Raw genomic sequence first — 27520 nt, forward strand, 5'->3', positions numbered from 1 at the left:
TGAGTGGATCTATTAATTACTTGGACAAATCATTTGAAAGAGGACACATTTGAATGAATTTTCAAAAAAGATTCTCGAACTAGTTTCGAACATCCAGGGCTGGACCCGTGCAGGCGTAATTGGAGCAGTCCACTCCGACTTGCCAAGGCACCAAGGAGCCAAGGCGCTGATTTATTTTATTTTTATTTATTTATTTTATTTTAATATTGCATTTAGTTACAATAGTGACGTATTGCCCATCTCACTATGTGTGTAACGCCTGTGTTGAGATGACAATTTACATAGTGGTTGTTAACTAGGTTTTAGTTTATACAATATTGTGAAAATGTCAGATAAAATAAAATCAGTGTTTTTTTGTTTATTTTTAAATTATACAATTCAAGAATGAATGTAGAAGATGATAATAACCATACACTTAAAACAGCGCCCTTGAGGTTTTTACTGGCACCAGGAGACGTTGGGGCCGCCAGGGCCGGCCTTTGGGATAAACACCCTCAGTCCCCTCTTACCCCGAAAAATGTCCAAAGATACTGGGTGCGTAGCGTCGTTTATTAATTCTATTTACATTTAGGGAGGGTTGTTTCATAGAACTTGAGAAATTCATCAAATATAAAAAAAAAACTAACTAACCATCACGCCGTTTCCCCGCAGGGGTAGGCAGAGAGGACGGACCGCCAAACAACTCGGTCTTGGCACACACTCCTTGCCTCATTCACATTCATACATCGTCTCATACATACTCTTCTATTGTTCTGACTCTTGACATACAAATATTAAATATTAATTCATCAAATATTAAATTTAAAATTCAAGTTCTGTTATTATTATTTCATCATGGGCCGGTTGTCTCTCAGTGCTTGGATAATAACAGAACTTGCATTGGACTTTCATAGAACATGAATATTATCTTCAAAAATTGATGAATTGTTCAAATTCTATGAAACCACCTGTCCTTAGACTCACGATTCAAATCCACAACCTTCTTTTTATGTTTTTTTATGTATTCATCAGCTTTCTGCGGAAATAATTGTTCATTTATCCACTATACCTGCATACCTTTTCTCCAAGATTACACCACCATACAAGCAAGGGTCTCATTAATAATTTAACTGCACTAGGCGTTGAAATTGCTCAATAAAAAAACTAGAGTTGGTAGGTTAATAATAAAATTCAAAGCACATCACGACAGTTTTGATTGTGTGTAGTAAATGTTATGATTGGGAATAATTCCAATATAAGATCATATAATAATTAAGAACTAAACCTGCATACTCTTTTTCCGAGAGTCAAGCTATGTATGTAATACATAGCATAGTCTGCAATGTATGTAATATATAACATAGTCTAAAATGGATATAATACATAGCATAATCTGCAATGGATGTAATACATAGCATAGTCTACAATGGATGTTATATATAGCATAGGCTGGAATGGATGTAATACATGGCATAGTCTACAATGGATATATGTAATACATAGCATAATCTGCAATAGATGTAATACATGGCATAGTCTACAATGGATTTAATACACAGCATAGTCTACAATGGATGTAATAATTATTTTATACGGTGCTTTTAGAGCAGTCTTAAAAACATCGTTAGCTTTTTTTGAATATGCATAATTTCGATAATTTAATAATTATAATAATAATTTGCTTGCATACAACATGTATCAAATTCATTAGTCGACTGCAGAACAGAAAATTCCACTGATGTAGATAATTGTAATTTGTTATACAATAAAAATAATACACTTTAAACCATGCCGAAATTCTTATAAAAAAATAGAGTAAGAATAATAAATTACCATCGTCTCGAAAAAAATAACTAAGTTCATTTTTAAAAGTTTTACCCGCCGTTAATTAAATATAGCGTATACTTATCATTGGTCAAAATAAAATAAAATATAAGTTAAATGTCTGCAGGTAAATGTTTCGACATACAGTGATTCAAATTCTTATTACGGAATGTAGAAGAGGCGTCTTTTTAATTATAAAAAGGCACGAAAGATCTCACCTGAACTAATAATTATTATTTTGACGCGTACTCCTTTCATTTGAACATGCCTTCATTAATGTTGGATTATTTGACAGGCACGGCGTCTTGTGTGGGTCGTCTCATTTTTTAGGGTTGCCAGATAAAATTAAACAATATTACTTCATTGTGCTTACTAGTGCTGCATTTTAAAAATGGAAACTTTGGTAAGTGTTGAAATCCTGCCAAAATAATCTACACGCCTATAATATATTTGAAAGAGGATTATTTTTATTCCATATTTTTATTTTTATTTATTTATTTATTTATTTAATTCAAAAAACAGTTTTTACATAAAAAGCATACTCTGCACATCTTACTAGGGCATTCCTGTATCAAGATGTGCAGCTTTACAATAATATCATTTAAAAAAATACATATATGTAAATTTAAAATAATAACAACATTAAATTAAATTTAAACAAAAAAAGAAAAGTTTATGACACGGACGTTTCGAGACCGGTAGACAAAAATAAACAAAATTTTAGTAACAAATGTATGAAAAAAAAAAAAAATAAAATAAAAACAAAAAACAAAAAAGTCAACAAAAGAAAAGAAAAGAAAAGAAGCATTATTAAGTAAGTTGGCAACAATAATATTCTTCTGTTAACTAAAGTACAAGGTACCTGTGCTGGCTTATCAGACACAAGCATAGGGAAACCATACTGACAATTACAACATGGATAGTATGAATAATAGATTATAAGAAAAAATAAAAAATAACTAAATAAAAAAAGGTAAATAATAACCGATAGGTAAGTAGATAATATTATAATAAAAAGTAAGTAAGTAAATATTTTAGCTAGACAATAATTAAAGTAAATATTAATACGATAATTAAGTAGATAATAATAATAATAAGTAACATAATAATAAATAACCAAAAGTTATTTTAGAAGTAAATAAGTGCATGCGCAGTAAGTAAATAAGGATTGTATCGAAACAGAGCTTCCACAAGGAATTATGATATAAGCGACAACATGGGTGATCCAAAATCATCATTCTCAGCTAGTACGGGGATTTTGACCATTTTCTTGAATGAATTTAACGTACCTATAGTTTTTATATTTTCTCCAAGCATATTATATAGCAACGGAGCTTTATATGAAATAATATATTTGAAATGTACAATATTTTATGATTCTGTAGAAACAAAATTTTATAATTCAATTTACATCCTATGATTAACAAGTAGGTAGGTACTTATTACGTCAATTTGAAAGCAAAAACTTTTTTGATAAATTTTGCTACACATATCAACTGCAATGTGTTGTCCAATTTTGCCAACCTTTTCGAAATCTTTAATTATTTAGCAATTGTGTAGCATTGACATCGTCTCTATTTTTAATGATTATACGGATGATCTAAAAGTACTTGTAAATTCAAAATATCTTTAATCCAGAGTTCTCTGATGCTGTTTCATAAACAGATTACTGCTTTATAACTAAATTGCTACGCATTATGCCATCAAACATCTCGGTCTTGGTACACACTCCTTACTCCATTCACATTTGTACATCATCTCACACATGCACCAGTGGCGGTCGGTGACTTTTTGTAAAAGGGATGCTGGACATCAAATGTTTATACTCGTACTTACTACGTACTTGATATCAAATATTATGCACATCTAGACGCTAGCCCACGAACAAGATACAATTAGGTTCCATCTAAAATAATCTCCATAAATCCATTAAGCTCCATTACTCAATATTTCCAGAATATGTTTTTTTTTCCGCAAATTGCCGAGACACAAAACTTTTTCGTATAAATGATTCAATTATACAACCACACAATTCACTATTATCATTTAGAACACGTTGGCGAAGTATTCATCTTATTTTGGGTATTCATTCTTATTTATTATTATGATTAAAATGTAAATCGCAGGTTAATAATATTCAATAAGAATTCGACTTCAGTATTCGAGCTCAAAGCAAACTGTCAAAGCAGCGCGCGTACGATCCAATGGATTAGTAATAGAGTATACGATTCTGTGCATTAAACACATGAGCATTTAAGACGGTTTTTGTAAGTTGGATGCTGTCATTGATATCGTCTAAAGTTGACGAAGATATTGGCTTGTGGGTCTCAGTGCGCAAGCGCGGAAAGAACGTACGTTCTAGCATTCTTGGATACGGTTTACAGATTACTTCCGCACCACAGTATTAATGCTTGTATACGTTTGTTTTACGCGTTTCACAGTATTTGAGAATGTATGTGTATTTAGTCTCGCCCGCGCTGTTTGTATCGTGTCGTTCGTTGTGCGTACTACACAGAAATGAGACGATAATATGAACGATGTCTTATAATAATAATATTTGTATGATTTTTTACAGCACCGTTTTTTGTAAAAAAAATCACATTAATGTCGCTGTAGAAATATTTGAATATTTAAATTGCAGTATTGCTGTTTATGGCTAGAAGTCCAAATCTTTTTACTCTAAAATGCAAGGGATGCGGAGCATCCACAGCATGTATGGACGGACCGCGCCTGACATACACCCTTCTGTTATTTTGACTTGCCATGTCTTCTTCGGACATACTATATTCTCCTTTTGATAGACGTACTGATATCTTTATTCTTCTTTTGCAATTTTGGTCACCCTTCCTCGTTTGGTGTTGAACGATATAATATAAGTTGTGATTAATATTATAACAGAAAAGTAAACGATATTATTCATAATTTAATCTTTATTGACCAATGAATGTATACCATAATCGCCCCAACCAACATCTACAACCAATAAAATGATTCCTTGTGTAATGAATAATGATGAATGACTCCATATTTGATTTTTAATTGCTGCCTTTATTCTTTGATTCAGAATTTGATGTTTGTGATAAGAGCGTTAGAAAAAAATACTAATAAAAAGAGGCATATTGATAATATCAGAACGTTCAAACGTTTTTTAATTGAATTCAATAATACGATAATAAATAATAAGTAATAAGATTTAAAAGTATCATTATTCAAATTTTTGTTAAGTGTATTGAATAACTCCATACAATATCAGATGCAAATGTATTTTAAATTACGAGAGCTATCAGAGCATACATTTTATTAAATTTATTTATCGGTCACATCAAAGGATATATTTAAGATTAAGTCTTTATCTTTTATAAATAACGTGGGGATTATTGAACAGGCTTACTCGTAAAAACTACTTTAAACCTATTTCCATCTCAAATAATGCGTCGAATGTCCAATTTATTCACGTATATAACCGGGTAGACCAGTTCTGTTTCCCATATAATATCGAAATAAGAAATTACCTAACTATTCCAGGTCATATTACCAAATATGAATAAAAGTTGTCGATTAATAATTAATGACTACAAGATTTAGTTTATTAAAATAGGTGTGCAAAAATTATAAAAATATAAAAAATAAAAATTATTCGTATATTTGACAGTTAAATTATTATTTCGAAAGAGTTATTCCGTTAATCTTGAAATTTCAAAAATAAATTTCTTGATGCCAAAGCACCACTGATGAGTTTTGCTGTTTCAGAAATTTCTCATCTATAGTTGAGATTACAACAACAAAAACAAAATTATTTTTCAAAATTAAAACAAATGTTTATAAATTACGACAGTGAAACATGACAATATTTATGACAGCAGAGCACAGTTTTTCTAGTCAATCCATCAATAATAACCATTAAACCGAGAATAATTTATTCTTTAAATCAGTGTTCGATACTGCCTTAGCTAAAAACATGCTTTATTTTCTTGTTGAATTTATTATTTCACTTTATGTAATTGTCGTTAGCTGGCGCCACTAATAATAGCGGAGATTGAGTAAGGAATGCGGCGCTAATGTAGGCTTTGTTTTTCTACATGTTAGACCATATTAAGGAATTAACATTCAAGGCTCGCTTTGCGAGGGCGAACACTGATTCAATTAACGTTATAATTTATTAATCAAATGTATTATACATTGAACAGGGATCATTAAACATCTTGGTAACGAGTACACCTTCTGATTTCTGACATTTTTTAGTCTACTATAGGCTTCTTTGGCCAGTAATAATAATAACAATCATAATAATTTTATAAAATATGTTATGATAAAACTTAGTATAATAAGTCATAATAGAACCGATATAGTTTTACATGACAAAATTAAAAAAATAACTTATATCATTGATGTCGCTATTCCAAATTCCTGTAATATTCAAAAATCTGTTAGTGAAAAAATAAGAAAATACACAGATTTAGGAAATGAGATAAAAAGAATTTGGCATTCTCAGACTATAGAAATATTACCATTTGTTATTTCGGCTACCGGCATTATACCTAGCTCTCTCATTAAAAATTTAGGCGTATTAGATCTGTCAAAGAATTTATATATAAAAATGCAAAAATCAGTCATTTTAAATACATGAACAATGAACATTTTTTTAATATTTATGTTGAGGGATCAGTAGGATTTATAGGCCCTGTTAGAAGTTCCACCGAGCCGAACCCTCTGATATGAAAATATCTGGAGTCGGTGAATTATTTTCCCATTTGATCTCTGGTGAGTTGACGTGTTGTTCTTGTGTTGTTTTGTATTTATTTATCTTATATAATGCACTTGCATAGTGTTGATTGACTAGATGATCATTTGTGGAAAAGTATGTGGAAGGGTTTAGTTTTTCCTATGGGGAAGATTTAACCCGAACATAAAATCGGAAGAAATGTATGCTTTACAGAGCGGTGAGTGCAATACTATTTCTGCCATATATAAGCGTATGTCTAAATAAGTAAATCAATTACATGATATTGAGTTGAAAATAAAACATATTCAGAACTTGTAGTACTACGACTACGATGGCATTTTTTTATTTTTATTTTATTTATTTGGGAAAATCAACAGATTATTTACATATATAAGAATAAACTAAATAATAAAGATAAAATCCAATAACAGATTTTCACTTAAAATTATAATAATAATAAAAAATATTAAAACAAGAAACTAAGGGTTCTGTACCCGTGGCCTGAGAAATTTACAAAAAATACAAAATTGTAAATAATAAATAAAAAATAATAACAGATCTAGGAACACAAATAAATTAAAATTTAAAGTTAACTGATATACTAATATACTAATAACCAGCTAAATTTCAAAAATTTAAATTTAACTGATATACTAATAACCAACTAAAATTCAAAACAAAATGTGTTGTAAAATTTCAACACAGCAGCAATCAATAAAAGCACTACACAATAGCAATAATAACAATATAATAAATGTATACCTACAACTAAATTGAACACATGAGTATAAATTGGAAGGTAAGTAACTGGAAAGGATTCAAAGCAATAACATTATAACTTCAAGTAGAATATTTAAAATTATTTAATGTTAGTTATTACATATCTTTTAAAGGTTCCTAAATTACTTGAGAATATGTCCATATCATTAAAATTCTTATTAAATATACTACAGGCTCTGAATATAAACGCATTTTGTCTTATATTAGTAGAACATTTATGGAGATGAAAAAGTGATTTTTCTCTAGTTCTAACGCTCGGGACTCTAAAATTAATTTCAGACAGAAGGGGAGAACAGTCAATAAAGCCATTGATAATTTTATGGAGATATATTATATCTGCGGAGTCTCTTCTAGTTTTTAATGGCTTAAGTCCATAAAGGTCCATCGAGCTGTTTACGTCAAGGTTTGAATTTAGTTTGAAATTTAAATGATGGACAAATTTTCTTTGGATGGCTTCAATGCGATTTATGTAAATATTATATTGAGGATTCCATATGGGAGAAGCGAATTCAAGATGACTGCGAACATAAGAAAAATACAATATTTTAAGTGTTATGATATTATTAAATTCTTTTCCAATACGGAATAAGAATCCTAGCATTCTAAGGGCTTTCTTAACAATCATATCAATATGAGCCTCAAATGTAAGTTTACTGTCAAGTATAACACCTAGATCACGAATTTGTGTAACTTTTTTGAGTAGTTGGCCAGCTATATGATAATTATGGTCAAACTTAATTTTATTTCTAGTGAAGGTAATTACATAACATTTAGAAGTGTTCATGTTGAGACGATTGCGGATACAATAATCATTAAGCCTATACAGATCTTCTTGTAGTTTAAAGCAGTCAATTATAGAATTAATAGGCAGGAATATTTTCATATCATCAGCGAAAAGTAGAAAATTTGCATAATTAAAGCATTTTATAATGTCGTTGATGAAAATTGTAAACAGTAACGGTCCCAGGTGAGATCCTTGGGGCACACCTGAGGGTATATTTACAATCTCAGAGATGAAGCCATTAATTGTTACTCCCTGAGTGCGCCCATTAAGATAGGAGACTAACCATCTATATAAATCCCCATGAATTCCCAAAGCTAGTAATTTGGACAAAAGAAGACTGTGGTCAATTTTATCAAACGCTTTTGAGAAGTCTGTATAGATTACGTCAACTTGGATTTGATCATCCATTGATTTAGTAATATTTTCAATGAAAATGGCAAGATTAGATACAACCGATCTTTTTTTCATAAAGCCATGTTGGTTCACGAGTATTACAGACTCGATGCAGTTATATAGTTGTTCATGAACAATTTTTTCAAAAATTTTACTAAAGATTGGTAATTTAGATATCGGTCGATAGTTCTGGACATCATTTTTAGCCCCAGACTTAAAAACAGGTGTGATGAAAGCACTCTTCCAACGATCAGGAAAGATACCTTCTTTCAATGAGGATTGAAAGAGCAATAATAGGGGCTTCGAGATTACCTTGCTACACATTTTGATAAAGAAAGCCGGAATTTTATCACTACCCGCACCCAGTGAGCTAGATATAGTATCGATTATTTTTTCTATTTTTTTTTTTGAAACTGATACCGAGGAGATATTAACTTGATTGTCAAAATGATAGTTGGTAGAGTGTACATCGGAAATAGTGTTGTAATTAAAGGTGGAGACGAAATGCTTTGAGAACAGGTTACATATTGCGAAAGGATTTTCAGCAGTCACTTCGCCCAGTTTCATAACATGAGGCAAACCAGAATTATTTCTTTTTCCTTTAACATAAGACCAAAAGTTTTTAGGGTCACGAGATATATTAAGTTCAGCGTTTGTTATAAATTGTTTAAGACATTCTCTAGACAATTTCTTTTGCCTTGATCGAAGGATACAGAATTCATGGTAGTCTAAAGGATTGGACCACCTTTTCCACATTTTAAACACTTTATATTTTTCCTTAGTCAGTTTTATTAGGGCTGGACTAAACCAATAGGGATAAGAATTATTAATATGAACTTCCTTTGACGGGACGTTTAATCGAATGATTTCATATAAAATTGTATAAAAGCGGTCAATAGCAGTATTGGTTGATAGGTTTAAAAATTCTGCATCCCAATCAATACTACTAAGGACGTTATTTATTGTTTCATAGTTAGCTTTCCTAAAAAGATTGATTGTTCGTTTGTTGTCCACCATAGGAGTTTCCAGAGATATGTTAATGTCAACAAGAATGCTTTTATGATGTTTACATTCAGGGATGAGATACTGGTCAGTATTTGATACAATTACAGGGATCGAGCTAAAAACAAGGTCTAGGTATGTATGATTATTATTTGGAAAGGTGCAGTACTGTGATAGATCAGTAAATGAAAGGGTGTCAGATAGTTTGGAAATAATTTCAGATTTAGAGCCATTCGTAATTTGCATACTATTACCATTACTTAAAGACCAGTTAATTTGAGGTAAGTTGAAATCACCCGATATGACAAAATGATCATCGTGATGTAGTTATCGAAGTTCACATAATTTATCCATGAATTCATTTATATTTTGTGAGTGATTGACTCCTGGAGGTATGTAAACACAGCATAAATGAATTTTTATGAAATTATTAATCGTAACAGTCACCCAGATGTCTTCAGCATTCGTGTTAAAATCCTTACGTTCATGTGCTATGAGGTGCTTCTTCAAAGCAATCATTACTCCACCTCCTCTTTTTTGCTCATTGCGATCGCGCCTAAATACCAGGTAACGGTTGTCAAATAGCTCTTCACTAGCAATACTGTCTACAAGCCAAGTTTCAGTTATCATAATAATATCATAGTTGTTATTGGTAACATTAAAATAAAATCGATCAGTCTTAGAACGCAGTCCAGTCACATTTTGATAATATACATTCAACATTTTAGTACACTTAGTTGATAAAATATATAAAATATAAGACTGATAAAATAGTTGTAAGCATGTTCTAGTAAATTATAAATATTAGAGTGGTGTTGTAGTAACGCAAGCAGAGTAATTGTAGGATAATTTGGATTAAAGTTGGTAGTATTAAAAGAGTTAGTTGTTAATATTATACAAATAAAGAAAAACCAGTACAAAGGATGATATTTTAAAGTAGGAAAAAAGATAAGGTAGATAGGAAAAATAAATTGATAATAGCTTATAGTCACACGAGACGATGCTAAATAGGCATATAATAATAAATAATCTAACAATAGTAAATAATTTACAATAACCAGGCATAAATAGTATTCCCAGAGAGAGGTTGTATGCACGTCATCAACCATTATCCTAAATGCTTACATAAAAATCTACATTCTCACGGCTTGTATCTTGTATGAATATGATAAAGACGGAAGATACCAGAAAGTCGAATGTCTTCAATCATACTCTCGTGGAAATCATCTTTCTTTCGAATTGTTGAACTTTTATGGTATTGCCAGTTGTAAAAATAAGTTTAAAAAATGGAATGCTTTAATTCATAAAACGCACACGATGGTAATAAATATCTAATAACATTCACATACTATGAAGTAAAAATTTAACATTAATCAATGTGTTTTTGTTGTTTGTTTTTGGGGTGTTATGCCGTGTTGCGCTAACTCCTTCTTTAGCCGACGTTTCGGACAGCGTTGCAGTGTCCATCATCAGGGCAGATCCGGTATCTTCGGTACATCTTCGGATCTACCGGATCTGCCCTGATGATGGACACTGCAACGCTGTCCGAAACGTCGGCTAAAGAAGGAGTTAGCGCAACACGGCATAACACCCCAAAAACAAACAACAAAAATGCTTTTGGCCGTGAAAATCTAAAAACTTACCTTAATCAATGTGACTTATTAATTAATAAGTTTAATCGAAAAATAATATAATATTTTCGTTTCAAAAATTACCATGTACTAAGGTTCTGTCCGGGAACTTTCGACTTATTTATAGATAGACTTGTAACACTGAATGTAAATATCATCGTAATGTAATCAGACCACCCAATTTTGAATATTGAAATTTTTAGAACACTTCAATATTCAAAATTGAAAAAAAAATCATAAATAAGATATTATATTATAATCTCTTGTTTTCTTTTTTTTCTTTCCTTTATTCGTAAAATATATTTGAATACAGTTTTTTACATGCTTTTCGACTACCACACTGGACACATATCCGTATTATGGTAGTCGAAATAATTGAGGTTACTTACTTATGTCGACTGGTTAGTGGCTGCGTGGTTCAAAGCGTCCGGTTCTCAACATGGCGTAGCTGGTTCAATCCTCTCCTAGCATTGTACAAGCAACATTTTCAACTTTCGTAACGACGATGGCAGTAGGAATTCATATATTGCCAGGTTATTTGTAACCTGAGAACGATTTTGCATTCGTTAAAAAGGTTTATTTACTTAGTATCTACGTAGTAGCGTAGGGAGTGGAAACTCGACCTGCTATAGCCATCCCAAGCCAAGGTGTGAACTAACTTGTTCAGGCTGAAAGAAGATGGGACACAGTGTCACGAACGGTGCCTCCGAGATACAGGTCGCATCTCGGAGTGTTTATACCTTACCCCAGCACTAGGGGCTTTGCTGGGGTGAATCTTCTGTTACCGTAGATACTCGTTGGACCAAAAAGGGACCATTCAAAAAAATATTGCCTTTGGGGAACCTAGGGGGAGAGAGAGAGGAGAGCTGAGGCCATCTCGGCGGACTCTTCCCTCGTGAGACCTTCAGGGAACCCAAACAAAGGGGGGACTTCCGATAGGAACATCCTTCCTTGCACAGCATCCTCCAGGGTATCCGTACGGAGATAGCACAAAGGGCCCATGCCAGGACCTAGGGGCCGTTCAAGTAAGCAGATTTATTACAATTATTTACCCCCTCTTCCCCCTTGTCACCAAAAGTAAGCAAAGCTCTAACCCCCCCCCCCCCCCCCCCCACCCATTCTTACGTAAAAATTGGAACCTATATGCATTTTTCTGTTAATGTATTCTGTTTTTTATTGATTCATAAGCAGCACTTATAAAATAGACCAAGGCTGCCCAACCTTTTTAACAGTTGGGCCAAATTGACGATTTTGAATCACTGGCGGGCCACTGAATACCTGACGGTTCCTATTTCCATTAGGGGGGGGGTTGTTAGAGAATTTCTATAAAACATAATTCCTCACAAAAAAAATTGAAAATGAGTGCTCCCCACCAAGTATTTGAAATCCATGGGGGGGGGGTTGTTACGAAACTTCGCTGAGAAAAAATTCCGCGCACCCAAAAACATCATATGTGATTCCCCACAACAATTTTTCGAATTCCATGGGGGGGGGGGGTGGCTACAAGATTCCATTTCGGACGCAAAAGATACGTTCTGAGTAGCCCAAATAGCGATAAATCGCCTTCGTTGGCAACACTGGTAACCGTGCGCAAGCGGCATTGTTTGTTTTGTTTTACCGCAGGGCCGCGACACTTTTTCAAATTGGCGGGTTTTTTGAAAATGGTTCACGCGGGCCACTTACAATTCGTTCGCGGGCCACATTATGGCCCGCGGGCCTGGGGTTGGGCAGCCTTGAAATAGACTTAGGATAGAGGACTTTAATGCACATAATATTCATTTAAACAAACTTTATTGACACGGTGGGAATCCCCGAATATGTATTCGGTTTTCAAACATAGACAATATGTGGGTTGCCAATGTGTAAAAAAAATAACTACTGCTGAGCAGTGCTGACGTAATCACTATCTCGACCCCCCCCCCCATGTCATCAAAAATAAGCAAAGCAAAGACCCCCCTGCCCCCCTATAGTGCTTACATAATACTTGAACGGCCCCCTATACGTATACCTTATCCGCTTTAATAAATAAAATGTTATTTTTGTGTTTTTTCAGCTAAACTAAACTAAAACTATTACCGTTATTATCATATTCTTGCCGAAAAGCTACCTGTTGTATATCTCGTAAATTCAAATTGCCTTTAAAACTATACAAGTCTGATTCAAATATGATTTGAAAAATTTCCTTTTTGCTATCTACTTTTTAAACAGAACAGATTAGTTAACTTAAAAAGATTTACTATTTCGGCGTAATTGTATTATTCGCATCTTCGGTTAGATGTATAAATGTTTATACATAAACAAACTACAGCGTCGAGCTTTCCGACTCTGCCAAACATCTTGTCTTTATGCCACACTATTCACAAATCACAACTCACCTCTCGGCTGTTGGCTGTTCCCTGACTGGGAGAGAAAAGCTCTCCTCGCTTTGCTGCGATCCCAGAACACGTTGCGCCTCTGGGGTGCGAGCGTGACTCCCGAGCGAGAGTTGCAGAAACCGTGGGATAGGTTTAATTGAATACATAACAAATAATAGCGCCTTTATTTCATGCGAATGATATAACATTCGGTTTTATAATGTGAAAACCAACAACAAAAATTACATGATCAAACTAATAATTTTCTGTGTGAATTCGACTGCCGAATTTCTATTTTGTATCATGTAATCCCGATACAAGACGCCTTCAAGTTGTACAAATAATATGACCTTCAATCGGTACTGAGATTAGAATATATAATTTATGTACAATTTATCTGATGTTGACCTCGAATTTCAACTATTATCTTTAGATGACACTTACTTATTGTGTCTAATCTCTAATTAATTAATGTTTTGTGTTTCAATTCTAAACCATGCTGTCAACTGTCGAAAAATAATATTCTCACGCATACTGGCTCAATATCTCTAATCAGTCCAAGGTGACAAGGTGCAGTTATGAGGAGACGCACAGTGGCCAATTTTGATGATTTGGCGCGACATCGCTCTCGGCGTTCGACTATTTGGCACCATTGATGTTTTTTTAAGTATTAATAAGAAATACCACTTATTTTTTGTTAATTATTTTTAGTTGAAATGTTGATAATAATTTTAATGCTTTTATAAAAAGTAGCGTGTAACTTGGGCGCTAAGTTTGTATTTTATGAAAATTAAGTACAATAATTTCTTAAAAATGCAATTACTGGAGTGGCTGGCTTATGTTGGTGGTGATTTTTTTTCCGTGAACAAAAAAGACACAGCAATAATATCCTATTAAAATTAGCGTGAAGACTAGTGAAGATTTTTATTCCTACTCCATTAAAGGAAAAAAATGGAAAAAAAGCTGAACTTTGAACCAAGGCAACAGTTATAATTTATGAATTTTTTTTTTCAGTTACTTAAATAAAGCACGTATCTTAAAGAATATCTCAAGTGAATTTTAAAAGTACTTTTTTGTATAATAAGTTCACAAACAACCCGATTTCGAACGCCTTTAAACTCGCCTAGATACAGCAGCATAGTTGCGCGCCCGAATATCAGTGTACCCATGTTCTGCGACTAATTACATAATAATTGAGTTTCAGATGTTAATTAAAATTGACAGTGAATAATTTCGAATAACTTAAATTTTATTCTAACGGTACGAAGAACTAAATATTACATACAGTTGATCTTTCTTTGACATATCGGAGTCAAATATAGGATTCTGAAAAAAAAATGACCAAAATTAAGTACAATCATTTCTTAAAAATGCAATTACTGGAGCGGCTGGCTAAAATTGGTAGTGATTTTTTTTGTCCGTGTACAAAAAAGATACAGCAATAATATCCTATTAAAGTTAGCGTAAAGACTCATGAAGATTTTTATTTCTACTCCATTAAAGGCAAAACTTTAGTAAAAAAAAATTGGAAAAAAGGTAAACTTTGAACCAAGGCAACAGTTATAATTTATGAAAAAAATATTTTTTTTCAGTTATTTAAATAAAGCACGTATCTTAAAAAATATTTCAAGAAATTTTTTAAATACTTTTTTGTAAAACAAGTACACAAACAACCTGATTTCGCACGCCTTCTAACTCGCCTAGATACAGCAGCATAGTTGCGCGCCCGAATATCAGTGTACCCCTGTTCTGCGACTAATTACATAATAATTGAGTTTCATATGTTAATTTAAATTGACAGTGAATAATTGGGAATAACTTAAATTTTATTCTAACGGTACGAAGAACTAAATATTACATACAGTTGATCTTTCTTTGACATATCGGAGTCAAATATAGGATTCTGAAAAAAAATTGACGAAAATTAAGTACAATCATTTCTAAAAAATGAAATTACTGGAGTGGCTGGCTAAAAGTGGTAGTGATTTGTTTGTCCGTGTACAAAAAAAATACAGCAATAATATCCTATTAAAATTAGCGTGAAGACTCGTAAAGATTTTTATTCCTACTCCATTAAAGGCAAAACTTTGGTGAAAAAAAATTGGAAAAAGGGTAAACTTTGAACCAAGGCAACAGTTATAATTTATGATAAAAATATATTTTTCAGTTATTTAAATAAAGCACGTATCTTAAAGAATATCTCAAGAATTTTTTTTATATACTTTTTTGTAAAACAAGTACACAAACAACCTGATTTCGCACGCCTTCTAACTCGCCTAGATACAGCAGCATAGTTGCGCGCCCGAATATCATCAGTGTATCCCTGTTCTGCGACTAATTACATAATAATTGAGTTCCAAATATTAATTTAAATTGACAGTGAATAATTGAGAATAACTTTAATTTTATTCTAACGGCACGAAGAACTAAATATTACATACAGTTGATCTTTCTTTGACATATCGGAGTCAAATATAGGATTCTGAAAAAAATTGACGAAAATTAAGTACAATCATTTCTTAAAAATGCAATTACTGGAGTGGCTGGCTAAAGTTGGTGGTGATTTTTTTTGTCCGTGTACAAAAAAGACACAGCAATAATATCCTATTAAAATTAGCGTGAAGACTTGTGAAGATTTTTATTCCTACTCCATTAAAGGCAAAACTTTGGTAAAAAAAATTGGAAAAAGGGTAAACTTTGAACCAAGGCAACAGTTATAATTTATGAAAAAAATATATTTTTCAGTTATTTAAATAAAGCACGTATCTTAAAGAATATCTCAAGAATTTTTTTTATATACTTTTTTGTAAAACAAGTACACAAACAACCTGATTTCGCACGCCTTCTAACTCGCCTAGATACAGCAGCATAGTTGCGCGCCCGAATATCATCAGTGTATCCCTGTTCTGCGACTAATTACATAATAATTGAGTTCCAAATATTAATTTAAATTGACAGTGAATAATTGAGAATAACTTTAATTTTATTCTAACGGCACGAAGAACTAAATATTACATACAGTTGATTTTTCTTTGACATATCGGAGTCAAATATAGGATTCTGAAAAAAATTGACGAAAATTAAGTACAATCATTTCTTAAAAATGCAATTACTGGAGTGGCTGGCTAAAGTTGGTGGTGATTTTTTTTGTCCGTGTACAAAAAAGACACAGCAATAATATCCTATTAAAATTAGCGTGAAGACTTGTGAAGATTTTTATTCCTACTCCATTAAAGGCAAAACTTTGGTAAAAAAAATTGGAAAAAAAGGTAAACTTTGAACCTAAGCAACAGTTATAATTTATGAAAAAAATATTTTTTTTCAGTTATCTAAATAAAGCACGTATCTTAAAGAATATGTCAAGTAATTTTTAAAAATACTTTTTTTTGTGAAACAAGTACACAAACAACCTGATTCCGCACGCCTTCAAACTCGCCTAGATACAGCAGCATAGTTGCGCGCTCGAACATCTCAGTTCTGTGCGTAATTACCGAGTAAGTAAGCTTCGAATGTTATTTTCAATGGTTTTTTTAATGTCAATGATTAACTGAGAACACATTGGTAAAAAAAAAATTCATTTCGGGAACATGCCGATCTGGGGTCAATGTCGCGCCAGCGCTCAAATTTAAGCCACTGTGAGACGGTGTAAATATGGTTTAGTAATTCTGGATCTGAGATCAGAGGAATCTGTCAAAGAAGTTTATGACACCTGGTAAGATTAATGTATAGCCCATATTTATGGTACCTGGCGCACAAGACGAAATGCTAGCATTCCTAACAACCGCGGATACGCCATTTCACGTGTATTTCTAGTAAAATAATAACCGGCGTTAGCGCATTTAAAATAAGTATAAGGTAGGTAGAACCATTTTGAAGGAGACTTGACACGCAATATTTCACACAATCCTTCGAGTGAACAACGTACAACGAAATAATCGTACATCAAGCCTGTCTAGGATAATGGTATTTTCAGGCTTCAAGTATAACGGCTTTACGAGTATAATTCTCGTACATAATGTAGAAGTTCATAAAACGAAATTGTGGACGCGGCATAATGGTCTACGCATTTGACTCCGAGTCGGAAGGTTGCTGGTACATTACTCGCCGCATCACAGTGCAAATAATTTGCTACGCTTTTCTGGGTGGTACGATGCTGATGGTTAAGTTTAATGGTCATTCCATAAATAGTTTTACTGCTGTCGTAAGAAACGTGGATAAATAAATAAAGCCACTTTTAAATTTCATCACAATGATCTTCACTTTATTCCTTTTGCAATGTACCTACCCACCTACAACAATCTTTTTTTATATCAGTAGAGTGAGTGAGTCTTTTCAAATCAATTAGGTTTTAAATGTTACATTATACTTGATTCTTTTTCATATGGTTTCAACAATTTTCTCAATTTATGTAATTAATCATCCAAACATTACACTATTTCCCCACAAAGGCAGGCGGATGGATATAATTTCACACAACATATTCACTTCTCTTCTTTTATTCTGACTCTTGGCATCGTTCGATTCTCTTCCTGGTGCATCTTCTACTTCTTTCTCTAGTTTTAATGACAAATTACCCTTAAACTCCTCTCTTCGTTCGTGTTCATATTTGTACATGTCTAAACCATATTTTTGATCATTTCTTTCCATGGGTAGTCGCTTACATAAATCTTGCATACCTTTTACCACACATCAACAAAGTTGTCAACTTCTGTCCTTCCTCTGCCAGTTCTGAATTATTGCCATACATGTGGGTTTGTATTTTAACCACAGCTGCAAGCCTAGCTTCCCTTTAAACGAATTTTTATTACCGACTACTCCATTGCATTAGCCCCTCTATCAATGTCCTTACCAGCATTCTCGTATTTCCCAGACATACTTCCTACAGATAAAAAAATAAATCCTTAACGAATAATGTAATTCGTAAATTTAAATTCAAACCTTTTATAGTTATTATGTCGATGGGTCTTAGATCTCACTTCAATTACTTCTGCCCACTAGTGTAAATGACTTTTATAAGTTATCCGGTTTTGTGAGAAAATTGTTAATCTAAAGCATTTCTCTTTATGTTAATGACAGTTTAAAGACATTAACTATGTATGATGATAAGTATACTTACCGATTAAAATATTGAAACGAGATAATCATTTTTGTTAATAACTGCTTATTCCAAGATCAATAAGCTATAAAAACAGCATTTAAATTCTAGGAGTTTTGATTAAATATTTGATGAAATCAATGGATGATTTATTCATCAATAGTTCGCAGTTCATTAAAAGCGGTATTTATTGCGAATCAATTAAGAAGATTAAGCGATTCGTATTAACATTGATAGATTTTTCGCAAACATGTTTGAAGCTAGTTTTACATTATACTATTTTACCTTATCCATCCACACGTGAAAACCATAGGACCAATGTGGAAACTTTTGCTTTACAAGATTATTATTTTCATATCTACGATGGCATATAGGTTTGCAGATATACTTGCCATTAATTAATAAATAATATATTAGGACACTACTTACTAAAGGACACTTTTTTAGATACGTCTACCAACCCTGCATAACTATCCTCTTTTATAAATAAGTTACTAAACATAGTGCTATAGATTAATTTTTTTTTTTTAATATTTTTATTCTAGATAAAAGAAAATTACATTTTTCACTTATTTAACTAGAAATAACATATTTATTACACATAAATATATTACACACCGATATTATTCACTTTCATTGTTTTGTTGATTGAGCATAAAACTGAACAATTTTTTTTTAAATGTACCTATACTTTTTTCATTTTTAATTTTGTCTGGGAGGCAATTATATATGTTGCTCCCCTCGTAACCAATGGATTGCTTGCCATAATGAGTATGTATGTATTTTATCGTGTTGCCGTGTAAAGTGTGTGTGTACTTGGGACGTTTGAATGAGTTCTGTATTTGTATGTATGAGTTTATTATTTATTTTGTAAATAAGGAGACATGTATTATATTTATTTATTATAATTATTTCATATTGCTTGGGTAGACTGACCTACGAGATGGCTTTATTCTTTACGCTCTCGTGATGAAATTTGCAATACGTTAAATATGATTAAAAAATATACAGAAAATACGGATGGTAATTTAATATACCACTTCCCCATAAAAGGAATCATCAAAAATAGTAACACCTTAAACATAACTGAATATGGAAGTATCTGTCACAAAATGTCAAAAAATTAGAAAAAAATTTACGCGAAATTCATAATTCTGAATAGAAACACATGTTCACCATCTCTGATAAACAACTTACCTATTATATTTTAAATGATAAATTCCGAAAAAACACGCAACTTTTTTACATGATATTATAAATTATAGTAACATAAAACAATGACTATCAAAAATTGCGCGCCAAGCTGAGATAAAATCAAAGCCCGTCGTCCCATGGGTCGGGTAAGGATATGGAAAGGGTAAGGAATAATAAAAAGTCCCACAAAGGCTGCTGTGCAAACCGTACCGAACTTTACTTTCCACGGTCCATGGTATCGGATAGGTGGTTTTGGTTTGTGTTGATTCCTTACCGGACTGTGGGACAGCGGGCGAACACTGGAAAGATGACCTGCATGGAATCTGTACGAAAAAAATGTTACGTGTAAAACGCCCATAAGTCGTTAATAATTAATCGGGCCGTTAAGTGTACATAGGCATAATGATTACAAAGAAATTATATTAATCGAATAGTAGCGGCCTTCAACCTCCCACACTCCCACTATATTATGCGACCGTAATATTATTAGATTAAAAATAAACGTACCGTGACGAAATCATTTTGAGGTATATCCGAGTAATAAAATAAAATACTTTTTTGTTTTAAAACCACGATATTTATTAATTTAAGAACCGACCGGTTTCGCTTTACTTAAGCATCATCAGGGTACAAATTAATACGTATTAATTTGTACCCTGATGATGCTTAAGTAAAGCGAAACCGGTCGGTTCTTAAATTAATAAATATCGTGGTTTTAAAACAAAAAGTATTTTATTTTATTAAATATGTCAAACCACAAAGTGATTGCTTTCTACAATAATATATCCGAGTATTTTCAAGACCCGCATTAACCCTTCCTTTATCGGATGAGGCGATCGGTAGCTCGATAGGTAGGACGTTCGGCTTGCAGTCGACCGGGTAGATTCGGATACTCGCAACTATTAGTGTTTTTAAAATAAATGTGTAAGATCAACAAAATACCCAATCAGTTTTTTCTTTACATTTCTCACACAGGAAGCAATAAAAAAAGCCTGAAAAAATAATTTCCCTCGGGGCCTTTGTCGTCTCTGGGGACGCTGTGCGGAGGGATTTTGTAAGTAAAGGAAGGATAAGTTCTGGGAAACTAGCAATATCGTAGCAACTATCAAAAGTAGCCAGTAACCTACAGCCAGGTGAGATCTAATGAGGTGTCACATAAAAAATGCCTTTGCCAGGAGAAAAATGAGTATATGCTAATTTATTAAGAATCTCTTCAAATTATGGTAATTCGGCTAGAAACGAGATTACTTGCCGTTTCCAGATAAACTTTTAGTAAATTCCTAAAATATCGGTACTCGCGTTCATGCACCTATTTGCCTTGATAATTTATAATGACGAAATATGAAAATATTATGATTTTTATGAACACGTGTTCTAACATCGTGATATTCGTATTTTACCAAAACTTTATCAGGAAACCTATTAATTCATGCGTTAAGGGCCTGCAATCCCGTGTTTTACCGGATTACAAACAATTTGAAGAGATTAATAATCAATTCTTATTTTTTGTCGTGTGCATAACGTTTACTAATAAACAATTCCGCAACGTAAAATTCAATGTAAAATTTAATTAGGCGCATATAAGATAATGTAGGTAAGTACTTCATTAATAATTTTTTAATGGGACTTTTTTCAATAAAAAAAATCGTTGTTGTATTGGCATCATAATAATATCTAATTCCACTCATGTAAAATTAATATTCGGCGCAGTACATACGGATTTTTCGTCGAGGTAAAATTATTTGGTTCCACAATTTTTTGTCGGCCAATCATTTATATATGTTGATAAAAACTTAGTTTCTAGAATGATATCTATATGTTATGTATATAAAAGGTTAGTATCTACTGCTTTGCATGTGGGAGTGGGAAGCCTAGTATATTGGGGTAATATCGATTGTCCGGTAATGGGGTCAGTTTTCCATTTATCTGTCCATAATAAATGAACCACAGACACTGTAAACTAGCGTGGAAAAGCCGATCGCACTTAAAATGTACATTTATTCATACCGTCTCCGGAACAAACATGCGATAGGAGTTATTTATACATCCTATCAGCCCTTGCGAGTATATTTACCTTTGCTTAGAAAACCACAAATTAATGTAATAATAATAATATTTTTTGGATGATGGATAATAGCGCCGTTTTTGTGCAAAATAACCTCAAGGTCGCTGTAGTACTAAAATAATAACTACGATGAATAATTATTTATTAAAACTCCACACCTGGCGACAAATGGTGTGTACCTACCCGAAATTAACTATGTATTTACAAAATACATAATATCTGTGTCACTTCCTTGTTAATGCCGTGGTAGCTGAAAACACAGTGTTTTTTTTCAGATTCTCGAAGAGGGCACTGTGTTTTTAGTTACCACGACAGTATAGATGCGGCAAAACTGAGTGCGAATCTCCACTAACTTAGACCTTTATTTATCGCCCTGAAGAGAAATCTACGTCTTTCACCCTCTGCTTTCCTGGTAATATTTGCTAAAGGAAGAGCGCTTAAGCTTAACTTGTAACCCTCCCATGTTTCGTCACACAATACAAAATACCATTTTGCTCATTGTTTATGTGTATTTTATTATTGTAATTATATTTACTAGGTACCTACTTAACTTATCATAAGGTGAATTTGTACTATTTATTTTAAATATTAATCCGGGCCGTCGTCGATTATTTATTTACGAATTGCCAGTAAATATGTTTTACGCTTTGTACCAGTTATGAGAAATAGCAGAAATCTATTGCTTTTAGGAAAAAATAGTGGAGCGAAGTAATCTTGTACTTCGATGATTAATATTCATCCAATCATTTATACAGTACAAGGAATTTTTTTTTCTCTACTATCAGTTAGACGCAGCTCACTCGTATTTGCTAAAACGCATATGTTCGCTTTTCTGCTATCCTGGTTATATCTGGTATAGTGGACGATTTTGTTAAGACTGCTTAATCGCAATGTGGTGGCGTATAAAATAAGGTCGGAATAGTGAAAACGGCTGATGTATCATTTCGCTTTTCTGCTATCCTAATATATCTGCTGAAGTGTAAGATTTTGTTGACTGCGGTGCGACGCGGCGCGGTCGTAAGAGAAAAATGCTTCTTGTAAGACAAAAGATAAAATGAATTTAATTGTGTTTTGTTTAAATCTACAGAGAAGACAGAGTTTTGTAAAATATATACCGTTACAAATATATCACAGCTGTCGTCAATTGTTAAAAAAACTGTTTTTTAAATGTCAGTTGTAGGGAAACGAAACGGCTGTCGAAACATTTCAAAAAATAATATCTTTGATTAGAACGATTAGAACGCAAATAAAAATAATAAATAAAATATATATAGGTACAATACAATTTTAATTCTAGAGATTAGACCAAACTTAAAACAGAAAGCAAATAGTTGTTATCACAAGCAAAAGTTTACATTATACCATTATAACCTACCTACAAGTCTACAATACAAATTAGATACCTATTTCACAGATCGATTTAATTACGCTCTCGTATGTAACAAAATCTCCGAAAAATGGCTTATTTCACTTCAACTGCACAAGATATTTTATTGAAAGTTTTCTGCATCAGGAGATCAAAATTCTTACAACTACAATGAGGAATAAAATAAACAAACTCGAATTTAAAATATTCGTCTTGTTTAAAACATGTCACGAATGTGAATGGTAAATAAATGCGCGAACCGATTGTATGGAAAAATCGAGATATGTTCTTCGCCAAAAGATACAAGAAGTGAAAGAAGGAATGTAAAACCTTATCTTATATCAACTCTTGTCGTTCGTACATATTGTGTTGTACAATATTTAACATGAACAATGGACACTGATGCATAATATTCATTATGACCTTTTCTTAACGACGACTACGTCCAACTTTCCAAAAAAATCCTTTAAAAAATCGTTTTCATAAAACATCATAAATGTAATTTTAAGATAAAAAAATATATTTTAGCAACTTTCCGAAGACTCCTAGAATATTTGATAGAGGAAGTTAAACGGTTGCTGGATACATTCTCTAGTCAACCGATAACAAACGTTCCTAGAATATATCGTAATAATATATTAGGAAACAGTATAGGTAAATACCAATCAGGTATTAAATACTAATACTGCTCGAACAAATAGCCAATAGAAATAAATCTTTTAGACAATAGCTAATCCTTTTGGTACTCAATAAATCTATTTTCATGCAAAATAGCCAGGAAACATGTTTCTGTCATTATTTTCCACCTCCTCGGCTCACGGTATATAATAATACTTGGTACCCGGTAGCAATAGTGGCCAATGTAGAATTTTTTTATTCAAAGAATCATGTTATGAAGAACTATTGAAAAACATTTTTAATTGATAGCGAATTTTTTATATTCGAACTTTACATATTATTTGATATCTCCAGATTGCTGTGCGAAATATTATTTGGTTATTTGAGTAGATTAACGTGTACGCTTATGCTAGCCTGGTAGGTTAGGAGTCACAACGGTCGTATCTCCAACAAAATTTATCTTTGTTTTTCGTACATTTTATTAATATAAATTTTATCACAATTTTCCTGTACAATTTTTAAAAATTCAATTTTCATACCTACTTTTATTTTACAGCTACATAATTTAAATTTGTGTAATTTTTTTTTAATGTAACACGTAAATGGATCAGATCGCGCACAATGGGAGCTAAAACAGCTAAGGGTGCTGCCACACGCAAAGCTCACATCAACAGATAATATAAAGCACAATAGCGCTCGCCATACAATCCCATACAGACCCGACACACGTAAAAAGATAACGCGCTATAAGTGTGGTTCTGAACTTCGCTAACCAAATTTATTTTACGTAACCGCTCCCGACGCGATATTTGAAAAGTTATGCGTCCCCCTCTCCGCCGTAAAAAGGAGAGGGGGTCATTTTAATTACGGAGCTACCAACTAAGTTCCGTGTTCCCTTTGACAGCCATGACATAAGCAGCCTAATAATGCATTTCTTATTTATTATGTTAGCTCATATCGTCTCATGTGTGCTAGTACATTTAGAAACATAAAAAAAAAACTTTATTTGGCAAACATACTTAACATATATTTAAAATATAAATATAATCAATATTTGAATTTGAAGTAAACAAATTTTCGCCCTTTCAAAGTTAATCATATTTTTAATCTCAGTATGTTTATATGGTATAGGTCTCGCAAGTTAAGTTGGCTTCATCACAGTACTCACACAGATGCAAAACTTACATACAGCGTGTTTCGATTTAAGATTGAAAAAAAAAACAATTGATGATTATTTCACAATTGAGAACTCTAAGCCAAAGCGTGTTGAAGTCGGTCACATAAAACTTATTTTGTTTTACGACATCTTTATTGAAATATTGAAGTTTATCATTTTTTTTTCTAAACTAATGTAATAATTTTCAAGATTGAATTCAAATGGGTAGGTATTCTTAAAAAAGACAATGGTATTGCTAACAATTCTTAGTCATTTATGTAAGAATGCTGTACATAACAAACTTCCATCGATAATGACCCTAATTCACGGAAATTACGGCAATTGGAATTTATACCTAATTGTTTTTCGGGGAATAATTATTATTCTGACCAGAAATATTTATTTTACAAAGCATGTTTAGTGTTAATTTGATATATTTCCTAGAAGTATCTAGAAGCACACTTTAAAAACACTCAAAAATTGGTAATTATTTCACTTGCGATATGTAGGTGCACGTATGTTTAAATCAAATTACGAACTGAATGAATAGGACACCCCGTAAGTATACCCCGTAACGGTATTGTTAAAACTTGCCTCTCTTCTAACTAGTTACAATAAGTGAGCGTAAGCAAGACAGAGAGCCTTATCGCGTTAGTGGGCGGCGCTTGACGTTCACACAGATAGACCAATACATCAATTCTAAGCATTTTTATTGCTTCCTTCTTTCGTTGCGTTACCTATAATATCATTCGGTTTTTTGATAAAAGTTGGACGGCTTGGACGAAAGTTTATTTTACAATAATTTATTATATGTCGCTTTCATCGATCGGCGTGCGAACTGCGAATTTCCTGATTCGACGGAGAGGTTATGTCAGGTTATGTGAAAATGCGCTATTTATGCGCAGATTGTTTAAAATCTAAAAAGTTTATAAATAGCATTTATAATTATATAGTTGGCGGCATCATCATCTGAGGATGAGCTGTCCAACAGATCCAGCAATAGGCGACAAGTATCATGCATTTCGAAAACGTGCTCAAGCTGTCAGTAAGTAAAGTTGTCACTTTGACAGATGAAATTATGTTCCTCGGCCGCTCTCGAATTCAACTGACCCCCTCTCCTACCATAGGAAGAAATATTTGATAGCGTCGTGTGTCGGTAGAAAAGATGATGCGCTGTACATTAACTTTTGATGTGAGCTTTGCGTGTGGCAGCAGCATAAATCAAAAATATAAAGATAACGTCGTTGAAGTTCAAAGAATATGAATGAATCTGGCGTTTTGTCAGTCTGTTGAGAATTTGCGGGAAATTAGAAACACTACAAAAAAGTTTTTAGCATCACATCATTTTGGAATATTGATAAAATAATAGAATAATAAAAAATGTTTGTACTCTCACTTTTTAGCGCCAATTTCAGAAGAAATTGACTCGTTTAACATTCACATCTCTGCGCCCCTGGTGAGTTTCCTACATATTTGCGCTGTTTTCCTCAACACCGAAAGAAACATCTAACCGTGTGTTACTTTACCTCCTCAGGACATGGCTCGCACTGCTCCTGGTACTGACTTGGGTCGCCGCGGCCCGGAGCGGCGACCCGGTGTTCGATTCTGCTACCCTGATGCGCCTCGTCTTGGTGCCGGCGGACGCGGCGGTCGGGTCCGTCATATACAGAATACGGGCGCATGACCAAGATTTTGATTACCCGCTGCAGTTTGAAATGATCGGTAAGTACCAACCCCTACTTCTTAATAATGACAATTTAGCGTGTCTACTGAATATAAATCATTGGATATAATTAATTATTCCATTTTATGCTTTCCTTTTATATGTATTTCTGCTATTAAATCACACTTTCGTAATAATAATTTATTAACTAAAAGAATTACTACTGTGCCGTCCATATAGCTTGCCTACCCTACCTCACTCACATAAAATACAAATAATACTAAAATTTATAAAATTTACAATTTCAATAGTATGCGCAATCATAGCGCCGCACCGATCACTCATCTCATAAGGTACCAAAGGCAGGATCTTCTACCACAGTGCCTCTTAGTACAAATCACGAACATGGAAATCAATTTATTAGTATTAATTTTTATTATCATATATTGTTGACTTTCTTTCATGCAATTGTGCGGTCGCAAAAATATGAAAATTTTATATATCCTGGCTTGTAACACCTATGCAAAAACCGATCGGTTATTTGATGTATATAGCCAGCCATTACATATCATAGTCATTCTTAACAAAAACTTACCAAATCTGTGGTGAGTGTTTTTCGGTGACCGGATAAATCATCAAAATGATAATTCATCACATCTATAAAGTTATATAAAGTCATGGAAAGCGATGAAACAAAAACTTTATTAACTGGGTTAAGTAGGTTAGGTTAGGTTAGGTTAAGTTTAAATTTTTTTTTTCATCGTTTTTAATGACTTTCTATCACTTTTAGGTGTGTTGAATATTCACTTTGTTTAGTTATCATGGAACCGTTTTTTTCTTTCTATTAAATACTCACTGTACGCCACTGGCTACAAGGCAACAACCACAAAATT

The 27520-nt window shown here is 32.8% G+C and overlaps 1 protein-coding gene across 2 annotated transcripts in view; it reads left to right on the top strand.

Moving 5' to 3' along the window:
- Cad86C (Cadherin 86C) overlaps positions 1-27520 on the top strand; it is a 95167-nt gene that overhangs the window by 43409 nt on the left and 24238 nt on the right. For both annotated transcript variants that reach the window (XM_089635643.1, XM_089635644.1), the window contains exon 3: positions 26499-26686. In XM_089635643.1, the coding sequence (XP_089491769.1) occupies positions 26499-26686 (188 nt within the window). The remainder of the gene's footprint in view (positions 1-26498; positions 26687-27520) is intronic.

This window comes from Hesperophylax consimilis, chromosome 9 (genome assembly GCF_061612785.1).
Source record: "Hesperophylax consimilis isolate HC1 chromosome 9, BYU_Hcon_1.0, whole genome shotgun sequence".
Lineage (NCBI taxonomy): Eukaryota > Metazoa > Arthropoda > Insecta > Trichoptera > Limnephilidae > Hesperophylax > Hesperophylax consimilis.